This window comes from Melospiza melodia, chromosome 2 (genome assembly GCF_035770615.1).
Source record: "Melospiza melodia melodia isolate bMelMel2 chromosome 2, bMelMel2.pri, whole genome shotgun sequence".
Lineage (NCBI taxonomy): Eukaryota > Metazoa > Chordata > Aves > Passeriformes > Passerellidae > Melospiza > Melospiza melodia.
This window is the reverse complement of record NC_086195.1, coordinates 141,099,856-141,114,342: the sequence shown is the minus strand read 5'-3', so window position 1 is coordinate 141,114,342 and position 14,487 is coordinate 141,099,856. Positions and strand designations below refer to the sequence as shown.

The 14,487-nt window shown below is 35.6% G+C and overlaps 1 protein-coding gene across 5 annotated transcripts in view; it reads left to right on the top strand.

Annotated features, from left to right (window-relative positions):
• Window positions 1-12,841, top strand: part of ARL13B (ADP ribosylation factor like GTPase 13B) — a 30,431-nt gene extending 17,590 nt beyond the window's left edge. For 2 of the 5 annotated variants that reach the window (XM_063150206.1, XM_063150209.1), the window contains exons 4-10: window positions 1,883-1,988; window positions 4,262-4,464; window positions 5,456-5,549; window positions 6,739-6,955; window positions 7,326-7,442; window positions 7,894-7,962; window positions 10,741-12,841. In XM_063150206.1, the coding sequence (XP_063006276.1) occupies window positions 1,883-1,988; window positions 4,262-4,464; window positions 5,456-5,549; window positions 6,739-6,955; window positions 7,326-7,442; window positions 7,894-7,962; window positions 10,741-10,817 (883 nt within the window). In that variant the 3' untranslated portion in view covers window positions 10,818-12,841. Of the gene's footprint in view, window positions 1-1,882; window positions 1,989-4,261; window positions 4,465-5,455; window positions 5,550-6,738; window positions 6,956-7,325; window positions 7,443-7,893; window positions 7,963-8,670; window positions 8,715-10,740 lie in introns of all 5 variants that reach the window. The other 3 variants (XM_063150207.1, XM_063150210.1, XM_063150208.1) reach the window with 3 other exon arrangements.
• The last annotated feature ends 1,646 nt before the right edge of the window (window positions 12,842-14,487 follow it).

The following is a 14,487-nucleotide window of genomic DNA, read 5'->3' as shown; positions in this document are numbered from 1 at the left end:
AAACACTGCTCAGAAATATTTCCTTCAATTAGCTCTAGATGAATTGACAGCACTGCTGAGGAATGCTTTTTGAGTTTAAGAGGCAGCACAGTAGGATTTTCAGACTGTAACAAAATTAGGTTGTGTGGGGGAGAAAAAAGTGGAGGTAACTTTTTTCCAGTCTTAATTACTTTTTTTGCATTGCATCTCAGTTTTTCCCTGGTTTAGCTTTGGTTTTATAGCTGAGAGGACAAGTCTTGTTCTAGCTGTTTGGTGAAAAGAAGCAGTGCCTGAGTATTATAAACATGCTGAAAGTATCACAGGTGCTGTATATGCTTTGAGCAGCAGTTGGGGAATCCCTGCACTAAATCATACAAAACACTGCAGAAGTTCTCTCTTTAAGAAGTGGGAATTCATTATCAAGGAAGGGCAGGGAAGAGCTTTATGCTCTTATCAGCTCTGCAGGCCAAACCACCAAAGTTCTCATTATCATTAAGACATAGGGATTTTTATCCCCAGGATGATGATAAATAAGTGAATGGTTTGAATGGTTTGGACCACAAATAGTTAAGAATGGTGAAGATTGAGAGAGCCTGGACATTTGAGAAGCTGCTTTTCTATGGGCTCCTTCATAAACAAATTGTTCTTGAAAAGGAAGATGAAAGATTAGATAATGAATCGTAGCTCATGAGGGTAATGGTGAGAAGGAATGTGGGGTTTTGGGCTGTAGATGCAACACAGCTTTTTTCTAATGTTTTTGATGCTGGGAAATCTCTTGGGAGTGAAACAATTAAGAATTGAAGCTCTCATACTGGGATTCTGGAGAATAGAGACAAGTAAGGTCTTCGATCAAATTCAAGTGCTGACAAGTTCTGGTAACTGTGGAGTGAGTTCTTACCACTGTTCCTTCCCAGCAAGGAATTGACATAAATTTAAAGGACAAGCTTTGGCCTAAGATCCCTAAAAGCTATTTGAGTTCATGAAAATGACGTGAAGTTTCAGGAGGAAGGCTGTGATGTCTGGTTCTAAGACCTTCTGCCCCCGAGCTCATGGATGCCAAGTATTTGTCTTCTTATCCAGAAAATTGAATCAGAGTTCTCATGTCATTGAAATGTTGCTAAATTTCAGAGGAACATTATTGTAGTGGAACTCCTTTATTAGAGAGAAGCAAGTACAAATTTCATATTTACTAATGCTCTGCAGCACTCTCAGCTTGGATTATTAATGTTATAGAAAGTACAAAATAAGGTTGGATTGTAATTTTATACTCCTAAATGAATGTCTGTCTTCTAGAGTCCTGTTTCCTACAGGAAATGTGACAAGACAATGATCTTCATCTTACGGAATACTTATTTTGTGATTTATGTGGGAGTCTTTTGCTTTCCTCTATTTAATAATATAGGTTCTTTAGAGCCATTCATGCAATTTCTTCCCTCTACACTTTTAAGTTTTACTCAGGAAGAGCAAGTTCAAAATGTTGTTAAGCATGAGAGAGAAATGCTGGGTAGCAGGAAGAGCTGAGATGATCCTGAAGCACTTTTAAACAGGGAAATGCTCAGTTTGGGAAGCTGCAAAACTGTGAACTTTCCTTCAGAGACTCCAAGATGTGAAGCAGTATGGTCTTTTATGTCCATTTTCTTAACTGTAAATATAATTGCTTTCTCTAGAAATAATATTAATTTATTACTAAGCACCTTGGTGATTATCTGACATTAGTATCAGATTAAAATAGTGCATAGATGAACATGCTTATTGAGTAGAAGAAATGATTAAAGCTGAAACAAGGAATTTCATCTTTTCTTTCTCAGTCTTCCTCCTAGTTTTGTCACCAGCTCAGCTTTTGGAGATGTGAGAGCCTCTCTTGTTGCAGGATGCTGAGTGTTTCTTTTGATCTTCCCTCCAGGCTGGCAAATAAGCAGGACAGAGAAGGAGCTCTGTCAGAAGCAGATGTGATCGAGTCCTTATCTCTGGAAAGGCTGGTTAATGAACACAAGTGTCTCTGTCAAATTGTAAGTAGATTTTAAGATGCTGTGTTTTCTCATATCTGTGTAAAGCTCCCATTAAGGTAGGAAATCAGCCTACATGGCATAAAACTGAAATTTAGATGTATTATTCATTGTCCTGTTAAGAAAAAACCTAGCAGAAGTCATTGTGGGGGGAGCCAAAACCAGAAGGCTTTTATGAAAGCTGCTTAATATTGGTCAATATTTCAGCTAATATATCCAAAGTTTTTCTTTATATCCCTGAAGTTTTGCTTTAGGCCTTTGTTTTAATCTCCCAATGTCTTAGATAGGGCTTTACTTCCACAATCTTTTCCTGATGGCAATAAACAACATTTTGGAAGATAACGAGGGTATGGTGTTATTAACCAAGATAAGAAGGCAGTTTTGCAAAACCATTTAAGCTTTGGATTTTAAAATTAAAAAATAATTTTAATTCATTAGGGAGATTTGCAAAATTCACAGAGCACTACATACTGCTATTCTTTTCTCTAATAGCTGAGTTAGAGCAGGGCATAGCTCTGTTTATTATGTCATGATTATCTGAGTGTTTTTCTTCTGTTAGTGAGCTTTGCACTATGCACATATAGCAATCATAAAAATTAAATTTTCAAGTTCATCCTTGTTTTTTTTTCCAAGGACCTTCTGTGCCAAAAATATTTTCTTGAAAAATATTCAGTAAAAGATGACCTGAAAGATACTAGTGTATTCCAATGCATCTGAATTGCTTAATTTCTGACATGCTGTTCTTGTTCTCTATTTATATTTTATGTGTAATTAGGAAAGACACCAGATCACACACTCTGAAGAGTGTTTCATACTCTAATGGACACCTTCTGTACCAGGCTCTTCAAAGATAAACATGGTCCCAAATTCCTTCAGTAGGAGAGCTCCTGGGGTCAGTTTAAACAGAGGCATTGGGAAACAAGACGCAAAGTTAGGCAATGACCAAAAAAACTTTTGTTTCTTCTTGTAGTTAGTTTTCCACTAGATCTTTAAATTTCACCACAAAGTATTAAAGCAAAAGGAAGGAGTAATTTATCTTGCTGTTGGACAGTGTCAATGAGAATGACCTTCCTCTTTTTCTTATTTAATATGTCTGTATATTCCATTTTTCTAAATTTTTATATTTTGTAACCAAACTGCAGCAACAATAATTTTGGTGGAAACTAAGAAGAGCATTGCCCCAGTGCTGGTCAGTATTTGATCTCAGTTTTCTGAGGGAAACAAGTTGTGTACATCTTCTATACATCTCCTTCCTGAGTAGGTTCTGCTACAGGGTATTGCAGGGTTCCATAGTGAAAAGGACTCATATTTGAGCCTCAATTTAAACATAACTGGTCAGTTGGTTTTTTTCTGTTGCAAATTTGACATTCCATATCTAACTGTGGTGCCATTTAAATCCTTGTCAGATGGAGAGAACACTGAGAGTTTTTCAGATGTTGGCATTGGAGAGGCTCTTTTAATCTTCATAAGCACAAATCCTGAACATGATCAGTGTGAAATATCATCTCTACATGTCATACACAGTGCTGGTTCTATTCAGTTGTTATTCAGAGAATGTTTTAAAAGACACATACAGTGTTCCAAAACAATCTGGAAAACAGCTCTCAGGAGATTCTGAGAGAGTATTGTTTCCATGTTCCAAGCTTGAGTCAAGCCCTGCCTCTTTTCTCCCAATTAAAGCCTATTTTACTTCTCCTCCTGACATAAAAAATTAAGAGGAAATTATTTTTTTCCTATTTGCAGTTTCACCTTATGTTTTTGAAGGCTATTGTCATATCTCCCTGAAGTGCTTTAATCTCAAGAGAGGCACTCTTGGTCCTTCAATGTTTTCTTACCAGATGTGTTCTCAGAACTATTTCAGAACTATTTTCTCAATGAGGTTTGTATTTCTCTTTCAACAGATTTGCCTAGATCATGTTTCTCTCACTTGCTGCTGAGAGTATAATGACAAAAAGTATTACTCCAATTGAATTGCAGTGTCTGTTCTGATGTAAAAAATTGGTTTGACAACTTTTCTGTCAAATTCACAGGAGATTTTATTTACCCTTGAGGTGCTTATGAACATGTTGAACTTTTTTTCATGAACTGAAGCAAAGCTGATTCTCTTCCATCTCAGATTTTTCCATATAGATAAATCTAGCATGGACTAACCCATAATGTTCTCAGTGCTTTACAAGCTTCACAGTCAACAGTAATTGTTCAGCTAAATTCTTGTTTCCAGTCAAGGAATGTGTTCTGAACTGCAAGTTTTTCCCTCCTTTTCCCTATATTTACAGGAGCCTTGCTCAGCGATCATGGGCTGTGGGAAAAAAATTGACAAATCAATCAAAAAGGGATTATTTTGGCTTCTCCATATCATAGCAAAAGATTTTGATGCCTTAAGTGAGCGTATCCAGAGAGACACTACAGAGCAGAAGGCACTTGAGGAGCAGAAGAAACTGGAACGAGCTGAGCGAGTCAGGAGGATACGGGAGCAGAGGTATTTTCTGTCATCCCCACTCCATCCCTTCCTCCCTTCTCTGAGACATTTGGGTCATTCCTGTGCATAGATCTTATGGGAACCAGGATGTCCAGGATTTAAAGCTCACAAGCCAAGAGTCTTTCTTGAAGTTTTTGCCTCTTCATTTCCTTTATTTGATTTGCTGCATGCTGGAAATGTACTGTGAATGAGAATTGCAAGGTAGTTGTGGGATAAATTTGGCCTTACTAATATAACTTCACAGAAGGCTGACCTAAAAAATAATTCCTGTGATTTAATCTGAAGTTATCTTCTAAAATAAAGTATTGAGTTAGACTCTCTAACCCGTATGTGAATATCAAAGACTAGATATGAAAATTTATATAAGACTATGATTAGTAAACTTCAGGATATCCAACAGGTGAGGCATGAAGGAACTAAAGATGATGCAGTGAGGGAAAGCAGGATAACTGATTTATTACTCCCCTTCAAATCCCTTTCTGGTCTTTAGCAACCTGCTATGGTGCCTGTGAAGAGCTGATGTGAATCATTTTACAGGGGCATTCTTAAAATATTTGCTGAGCACCCCTGTCCTCTCCTCTGCCTTATATAGGCAGAGAATTTGAGGCTCAGTTACTGTGAGAAGTAGATGGGAAGTATCTTAGACTGTATTTTGGCTGCTTTGGTTTAAATAAGCAAGTAAATTACTAAAGTACATTTTAAACAGCTGCAACTTGACATGATCTTCATATATATTTCACAAATTTCTAAAAAATTGGTGAGCTCCTAATCTGCCACACACAAAGCCTTCTGACCACGTTGGATTGTGTTGGGTTTATGCCACACTGAGAGGTGTAGTGGGGAGGGCTGACATTGTTCTCTGTAAAATTTATAGCTTATTCATAATTATTTATTCATTCTTCTTTTTTCCCTTCCCCTTGCTCCAAAAAACACCCCCAAAACCAAACACCAAAACCACTGAAACAACACAAACGCAACAACAATGCTAAAGGGAAAAAGAGGAAGGAAATGCACCTGAGGAGGAAGACCCTGAGCCTGGGAAATGTGGGAACCCCTTCCAGCCTATATCTGCTGTAATTTCTGAGGTAGGAGAACATGTGGAAATCTGTGTCTGTTAAGTTATACACTAACAAATGTCTGAGAGGGAATAAGAAAAATGGTCATTTGAAAAAGTTGTTCTAGTTCTGTCTGCACAGCACTTTTTAAATTCTTACTTTAATCTTGGCAGCTGTGTTTTCTGTGCATTGAATCAATGTTTTAGTGATAAGAAAACCTCTATTATTGATTAGGGAACAAAAGTTTTGTAGACACAGTAAAATAAATGTAAACACATGACTGAAAACATTTCCTAATTAAACTCCTGGTATTCAGAAGTGGAAAATATTCAAGGTCTATTAGTTTCTTCTAAGGTGTTTTAGTGATGTGGTGCACCATATCAAATCTTCCTGACTTCTTAATTTATTCAGATTTGTTAGCATAACCTCTTTTCAGTTGAAAATAGACTCTTGAGAGTTTTTAATTAATTTTGAAATATGAAAACCACATTCATGTTAAAGTTTCCTTTAACTACATCTCTGAGTTCATATTTTTTTTTTAATTCAGTTGCCTGGAGATAACACAATCTAAAGAAACACCTAAACTTTTCCAGCAAGTAATTCAAACATTTGCTTTTTTCCAAGACAAAAGCACCCATATCCACAGAACATGTCAGGGCAGCTACATGCACAATAATCCATTTAGTAATAACATCAAAAGCAAGAAAATAAAGGTGCAGGTGGGAACATTGCAGAGATGGTGATTTAGTGACACAGAATTGTGAAGCAGCCTGTCATGGAGGCTGTATGCCACAATAGGTATTTATCCAAACTGGGGGAGCATTTTCTGGAGAATTAGGCTCTGTGCATCTGTTTTGTTTTTTTTTTTTAACTCACACATTAAAAAAAAGTAATTGAGGAGAAAGAAAGTAGAAGGTTGTTTTGGGTTTATTTTTAATAGGATCAAAAATAAAACAAGAAAACAGGCAATAAATCTAAAGATCCTTTTGTATTATAATTCCCTCTCCTTTCCTCTAAAGATCCTTTTGTTTTATAATTCCCTCTCCTTTCCTCTGGATAGGATATTGGCAATTTAATTTCTTCATCTATTTGAAAATGAATTCTATGCTAAATGTAAGATATTTGGGGAATATTTTCATTTTTAATAACTTTTCTCTCCTACTAGTCAGTTTACAGCATTAGAAGTAATTTTAAAAAATTCTTGTCCTTTTTTTGTTAGAATGAAAAACAGCTGGAAAAGGAGAAGAAGAGACAAAAGTTGGAGACTGAAAAGGCTACAATTGTCTTGAAATCCCAAGCAGAGCAGGACCACTTATCAAGTAGCAGTAGCCAAAACACAAATGACAGCAGGCTGGAAGGGTCCAACTCTACAACTGCCCAGCTTTTGCAGCATGCAGAAGAGAGTGACCAACAAGCCTCAGAATGCCTTGACTCAGGTAAAACTGCTGCCTTTTAAATCATTTCATGGGATTTTTCACGTGCTTCTTCCTTCTGTCCATGTTATTTGTCATGATACCACAGACCAATGGTGTCATCTATTGGAAACACAAAAATGCAGGAGTAGGTTATCTAAGTTGAATTTCTTTATGGAAACCTAGATTTTGCATATACTTTATGCCCACAGTTTATTTTCTGTAGCAAAATGTTGTGTGATTTACATTTCCCATAATTTTATGTCTAAGTCTGGACTGAAAGCTCTGATGTATCTCCTCAACAATTGTATTAGAATCTTATGTAGGATATTACCTGAATATAACTGTAGGATATATAATGTTTTGGTTTTTTTTTTTTTTCTGTTGGATGTAGATAACAATAAGAAAAAAAGTAAAAAACCAAAATTAAAAAGGGGTCACAGAGTAGAACCTGTTAATGCAGAGGACTCTCTTCCCAAGAATCCTACACCACCAGCAGCCCTTCCACCAGGTAAGTGTAAAAACAGTAATTCATGTCTCAATTTGTAGTTGGTAATCCTTTACAAGTCTCATTTGTGAAGGATGAAATGGGACTGGTTTTCATACAGACAAGAGCTGTATGAAACCTTCCTCTCTAGAAAATCTTTAATGCAGTTTCCCACTTTATGATGTGAACTTCCAGCAGTATAAATTTGGCCTGTTCCATGGAGAAAACATTATTTTCCCAAAAAAAGAGCCAGAAACTTGATGACTCACTGAAGTGATTAAAAATAGCAATATTTTTAAGATTAAGCATTTTATTTTTTGAAGTATTTCATTATTCTTCACCATGGATGCAATGTAGTGCATAGCTTGGGCATTTCTAAATGCTTTGATTTCTCCCAGGGAGATGTGGGGTCTGTACAGCTCAGAATAGTCCAGTGCAGTCACAGAATGCTCTGACAGTTTTTGTTTTCCTGTAGTTGGATGGGGAACTCCCAAACTTAATAGACTTGGAAAACTTGAGCCTCTTGGTGAAACACATCATCCTGGTAATTGAAAGTATTTGGAGCTTTGCACCTTTTCAAACCATTCTCCATTGTCCATTCACTTCTGCATTCATTTCATTCTTTGTCTGTTTTTCATTTCTAAATTCCAGCTTTCATTGACCAAAAGCTTTCCCTTTTGCTTAGTAGAAAGCATCTTTTTGATTTTTTTCAAGTCTGATTTTTTTTATTAGGAAAAACAATGAGTTCTCTCCAATTTCCTCATAAAGTTTAAAGTAGTATGGGATATTATAAGTTGTAAATAATCTGAAGTTATTTGCACCCAAAAAGTATCAAGTGACAAAGAGTAATGGTGCCAGTTACTTGAGTCCAAATGCATACTGCATTTAAAATGATAATTTTTAACTGGAAATATCAAGGTGCAGTAAGCAGTCTTGATTTCTTGCTTTAATAATTACTATTTTCTATTTTTGGAAGATTGTGGAAGACTTTTTCATATGTTGATAGTACATTTTTGAGATGATAGCTTCTTCATTTTTATTACGTTTTTATTTTTCAAATTTCGAGAAGTGAATTTGGAGACATCTGGAACACAAGAACAAGGAGCTTTTCTGCCAGCGAACCAAAAGATGCCTGAAGAGGAAATAAGATTTCTAAACCCAAACTATTTATTTCTCACAGGAAAGAAACTCATGTGCCTAAAATGTTATTTGTAATGTTGATCCTAAACCCATCTTGCTCTTTTTTTTAAAGGCAAATAGAGAGAAGGTGACAAGAAATGAAAGCCAGATGAAGAGGTAGGGAGGGGAAGAAAAGGAACTCAGTTTTTATCTGTGCCTAATGGAGGCGTTGCATTCTGTAGGAAGAGTGTGGGTGGGACAAAGAGGAAAAAACTTGCTTAAGCTAGATGTTGATTTGTAAAATAATTACAATTATTAAATAATTTTGGAAGCTGAAAATGGCAAATATGTTGGTAGGGGAATTATCTCTTGACTAGAGGTGTAAGAGCAAACTTGAAGGACTCAGAATTTATAGCTGAATTCAAGGCATTGCCTACTCTTTGGGAGATGCATTCTTAATTCCAGGAATTTTGAACCACTCACAAGATTCACACTTGGAAATCCCAGCAAGAAAACTGCTATTAGGAAAGCACTACTGATAAATGAGCAAAGTTCTTCACATTCATAGCCCAGCACTGGCACACCTTTAGTTAGGTCCTGATTTCCAAAAACATCATTTATTTATTTCATTTGCTTAAAGCAGCTGTGGGGTTTTAACTGTCAATTTGAGATCTATAGAATCAGAGAATTACTGAGATTGGAAAGGACCCTTAAGATCCTTGAGTTCCACTGTGAATCCAGCACTGCCAAGTCCATCTTGCACTGATTTAATTTGCCACCTGGCCTTGCCCATTTGTCCTTTCAGCAGAGAAATAAATCAGTGTTGATTTTTTTTTTTTTTTTAATTCCCCCAAGTTTTCCCAAAATTCAAAGATGGGTTTAAAAGTTTTTTCACACATTCAAACTTTGTAATTACACACTTATATTCACTGAAGACTGCAATTTTTCCAGTCATGCTAATAATTTTGGCACAACATGAGGTGATGAGTGCCTGCTTATTGTCATTGAGGAGGATACATTTGCAAGAATGTTAAACCTCTTTCATTATAGGAGGCAAAATTCTTTTCCAGTCCTGAAGTGCTCTGCTAAACCTCAAAAATTGGATGAATAAAACCATCCAGTGGACAGATTTTCATTGACCTTTGAATCATTTGTTGCAGTTTTCTTGCTGCTGTAATTAGTGCTATTGAAATAAAAATATTTATGACAATAACATAAAAATGTTCTTATTTTGCTGACCAAATGTAAAGATAATTAAAACCTCAGTCCTACAGACAGCTCCACATATTCTTGCAGTAGTATAGTCCAGTTTGTTTGCTTTTTGTTAATCTTAGCTCAGGAGTACAATTCTAACAGAAGTTATTGCATCTGTAGGACAAGTGGGATATATTCTTGGAAAATTATTTATTAAAGCTGAATTTTGTGTTGGCAGGCCATCAAGGCTTTCTTGGGGAAGAGGTGGTCTGTGTAAACAGAATTGAGATTTGAATGCTTCAAAAAGCTGCTTTTATTTTTTTTTTCTTGATTTCTACCTCTTGCCTCTTACCATCTTCCATATTTTTTTGTTTGTGAAGTGCTTTGCATGTTCAGTCTGCATGGTTTTTTTACTTTACATCCATTACAAATGTTTGAGAACACTTGTTACTGTCTTCTGATGTACTTATGAACTTTGTCTTGTACCATTTTACCACTTTGAATTCCTTTATTGACTAAAGGAAATGCTGCAATTTTATCTAAACCTTCCGAAATAGATACTTTAGAAAGTTATTTTACCTTGGAAGATAAATGCCATGCATAAATGGTTCCAAAATTTTGGATTCTGCTCAGTATTACTGTCATTTAAAACTATGTTGTAATGCAGTCTAATATGGAAACATACTAAATTCAGTGTTTCATTTTTCAGTGTTATTGTACACTTTGAATTTCTCCTTTCCTATTTTTAGGGATGTTTACAGATCCCCTTTGGGCTTGATCTTGCAAATGCTGATGCATGTATACCAAAATGTAATTAAACCCTCGTTTGGCCAGTCCATCTCTAGACATGAATTAGCACTAGGTTTGAAAGTTTGCTTGGAGGAATTAGCTCTAAACTCACAGAATACCTGGCTTTCATCAAGGAAGTAATTTAGTAAGCATTCTTTGAGCCAGAAAGGGGATGGGTGACAGATTGATGTGTTTTTCTGCTCTGGAATTTCTTCCACAGATTTCTATGGGAAGCCTCTGCCTCCACTGACTCTACGCCAAAGACCCAACAGTGATACCCATGATGTCATTGCCTGACTGGAGCACAAAGAGAATTCTAAAAAAACATAAATTAAAAATCCTATTTTTTTTTTACCCTTGAAGGAAAATTTTTTACGTGACATTTGATCAGTATGTGGCAACTAAACGTGGAGTTCCTCCTGTTGTGCTTAATGGTCAGACTTTATCATTTACTTTCCACATCACCAGCTCTTCTTCAGGATTTATTTGGTTTACTTGTGAAAAGACATGGCTGTAAACCTGAAGAAAAACACCTTCAAGATCCCATAATACTGGATTGTACATTCCCACCGAGACCTTTCTCCAGGTGCTGTGCAGGTGTTGGTATTTTTTCAGGGAATAAATTATTCTAAAGCATTTTGTAAGATTCCTGTATGATAGGATGAATATAGAAAGGTTAAACAAATATTGAATATATTTTTCTACCTTTTTATAAAACAAGCTGAAAGTTTGAGTGGAGCTCAGTTCCTGCTACCAATGGAATGATACCTAGGGAGCATTATAAAGCTGATAGTCAAGTGCATAAAAATAAAGTGTGTTTGACTCTTATATTTCTTTCACAGTACCAATACCTTTTCTTAGGTATTACACTACATATTGAATATTTCTGACAATCTGAAGCAGAGGGTACGATAAAAAAAATGAAAAAAAATATATTTTATACAAAATAATGCTATTTGAACTATCTGGAGGTTTTCTTACCTGTTGTTTTATTTGTTTTGTTAACTGAGTTTGACATAGGTAATAAATTCTGTGGAAAAATATAGAGTGAATACTGTTTTGTCTACTACAACAAACAGGAGAATTCACATAGTGGGAAACTTGCACTAAATAAATAATCAGTTTTGATAGGAAACCCAATCAACCAGTATGCAGATGATCTCCTTCAGTTTTTAATCTCAATAATAGTAAAATATCATCTTGCAAACTGAAGAAACTCTGTGTTTTTAAGGATTTCTTTAACACTTCCATGTAATGTGTTGAAAATCACATACCAGTTATACCTAAACAAGAAGGGTTACAATTTGTTATATTCCTGTTTAAATGTTTTTACTGTTACATGGGAGACAACCAGTGGTGTATTTGTAAAGGTTCATTGTTCTGCCACTTAATGACAGACAGGAGGAAGCCCCCATTTGGGGGTCTTTTGGAGAAGCAGTATTTGGTTATTTTATATTATGGTCTGTCATCAATAATGTGGTTTTACCAAAGGAGTTGAGATGTTGAAACAATGTGGTGTGTTATGTGTTCAGCACTTTGATATTGGAAATCCTCACCATGCACCCCTTGCAGCAAGGAGTTGCATAAACATCTGCCATATTAAAATGAAATAATTAAGATTTTTAAAGAGTAAAGTGGAATCAGTCTTAAGGATACTAAGTTTGGAATAGGTGGAGAGGTTTATTCCTCTATGTTTGCTAGTGTAGAGAAAGAAGGAAACAATTTCTATGTGACTACCAGCATGAGAATACTTCTGTTGTATTCTAATAGTGGAACATGATTCAGTGGAATTATTCTCAGGATTTGGTCATTTTCCTTTCAGACAACACAATACGAAGTGGAGGGGAGGTTGCACAAAAATTTATATGTGCAATCTCCACTTTACTAACACTAGTTTTGTTACCACTTAAGTTTTTGGCTTAAAGGCTCTACTTTTGCAGACTTACTTTTTTACAGCTTCAATTTCTAGGACTGTATTACAGTTTTGTTTTCCTTCTTTCCTACAATAAATCATGGAAGTCTTTATTAAAAATAAAGCTAAATACTGCTGTGGTAACAAATTTGAGAAACTAAAATGTTGATGCTTATATATGAACTGTGTGTTGTGTGTGTGGACACATGTATCATTTTTGATTTTTGCTTTTAAAAAAATTTTACCAGTATGTGACCAATGTACTCAAAAATGTTTTATAAGTTTTTGTTTTATTAATATGCTTTGTAATTATTTACTATGCTGGGGTTTTTCTCAGTAATTTATACTGCTATGACTTTTTATTTGCTCAAGATGACATGTATAGAATAAAACTAATGCAAAGCCTCAACGTGTTTCCTGTGTTTACAATTTTGTGGGAGTAAGTCTAGTCTATAAATATTTAAGGGCTACAAGTGTCATGTTCCTAAATGTATGAAATAGAGTCCTTATAGACAGAATCTTTGCATATTTTTGCAGGAGAAATGTGATCACATTTATAATATCCTGATAGATTGGCAATAAGTTGAGTGTATATGTATACCTATAAAAAGCTTTGATAGTGCACTTAATATTTGAGAGAGAAAAATTGTGCAGCTGTAAATTAAAAGCACAAATTAGGTTTTGCCAGGTATTTTGTCATCCTTAGCATGACTTTCAAAATGTATCAATGCATGCAGCTAAGAGTACTTGTATTTAAATACAGGAGTGTTAAGAACACAGAAATTCACTATTTAAGCCGAACATTTTGTATTATCTGCGTCTAATGTCTTGAATACATTTTAGACAAAATATTTTAAAGGTAATTTAAAAAGTATCTTCTAAGAAGGAAGAGTAATGTTCATTAACTGAATTAATGTGAGAGAGTGCTTTAAAATAAGTTGTTCAGTTGTCTTCCCTTTTAGTCACATCCTAGAATCCAGACAAAGACCTTACTCATAGATTTCAAGGTTTTAAAATCAAAATTATTAAAAATATACATATTTGGTATCCATTAGGTCTCTGGTGTGAGATTGGAAAGGATTGATGGACCGTAACAAGTTAAACAACACTGATTCTTTTTTTCCCCCTTTAAATAAGATTCACGCAATATTGTTTCCAGTAATATATTGCAGTATTTTAATGGGAAGTTTAGTAGTGTAACTTCAGGATGCTTGCCCGATAACTTTGCCATCATGTTAGCTTCTTGGCTCCTGAGATTCATTCAATTTTGAAATAGAACATACCCACTGTATTTCATTTGTGAATGGGATAACTAATGGAGCCTGTTTTAAGTGTAATTTGAAGTAAGTTTATTTGCAGTAGCACATAAGAGAGATCCAAGATGCATTACTGCTGTTTGCAGTTTGGCTGTGATGGTGCTGATGAACTGGAGTCCTTTCTTTGGTGGAAGCCTGGCGTCAGACGCATGGCACTATGTGTCATGTAGTGGAATATAGCCATAGATTTAAGGGAAGGGGACTCCTTCAGCAGAGATTTTTTTGTACTGTTACAGTGAAGTTCAATTCTTGCGAACATTTTCTGGTGTGGTACTGCCTTGGCAGAATTACAGCCACAGAGAACTACTTTTTATACCAGTTTTGTTCTGTGTCTGTCAGTAAAACTCACTTATCAAAAAGCCTTTCAGGTTTCCTTCACATTTGATATGTAAGAGATGTCTGTTATGCCTCCAGGCCTTTTGTCACAACTCTGATAGAAGCATTTTAAATCAACTTTCAAGCTAATCTGCATGAGGTGAGCAAAACCACTTGGTCTTCATTAGCTGGTGCCTGAAAGTCAAATCTTTATCCATACAACAGCACTCCTGCCTTTACCTTTGCACCCCTTTCCAGTCTGGATTTCCAGGCTGGGTTCAGCCTGCAGAAGCTTTAATTAAAGCCACTCTTAAACAAGTTTGCTGCTTCCACAAGGCTTGATCTTAGCAAGAGAGTTGGCAAATGGGCACAAAAGGGTTTGTTTTTGTTTTGCTAGGACACAGTGATTGCTGGATGCCCGTCC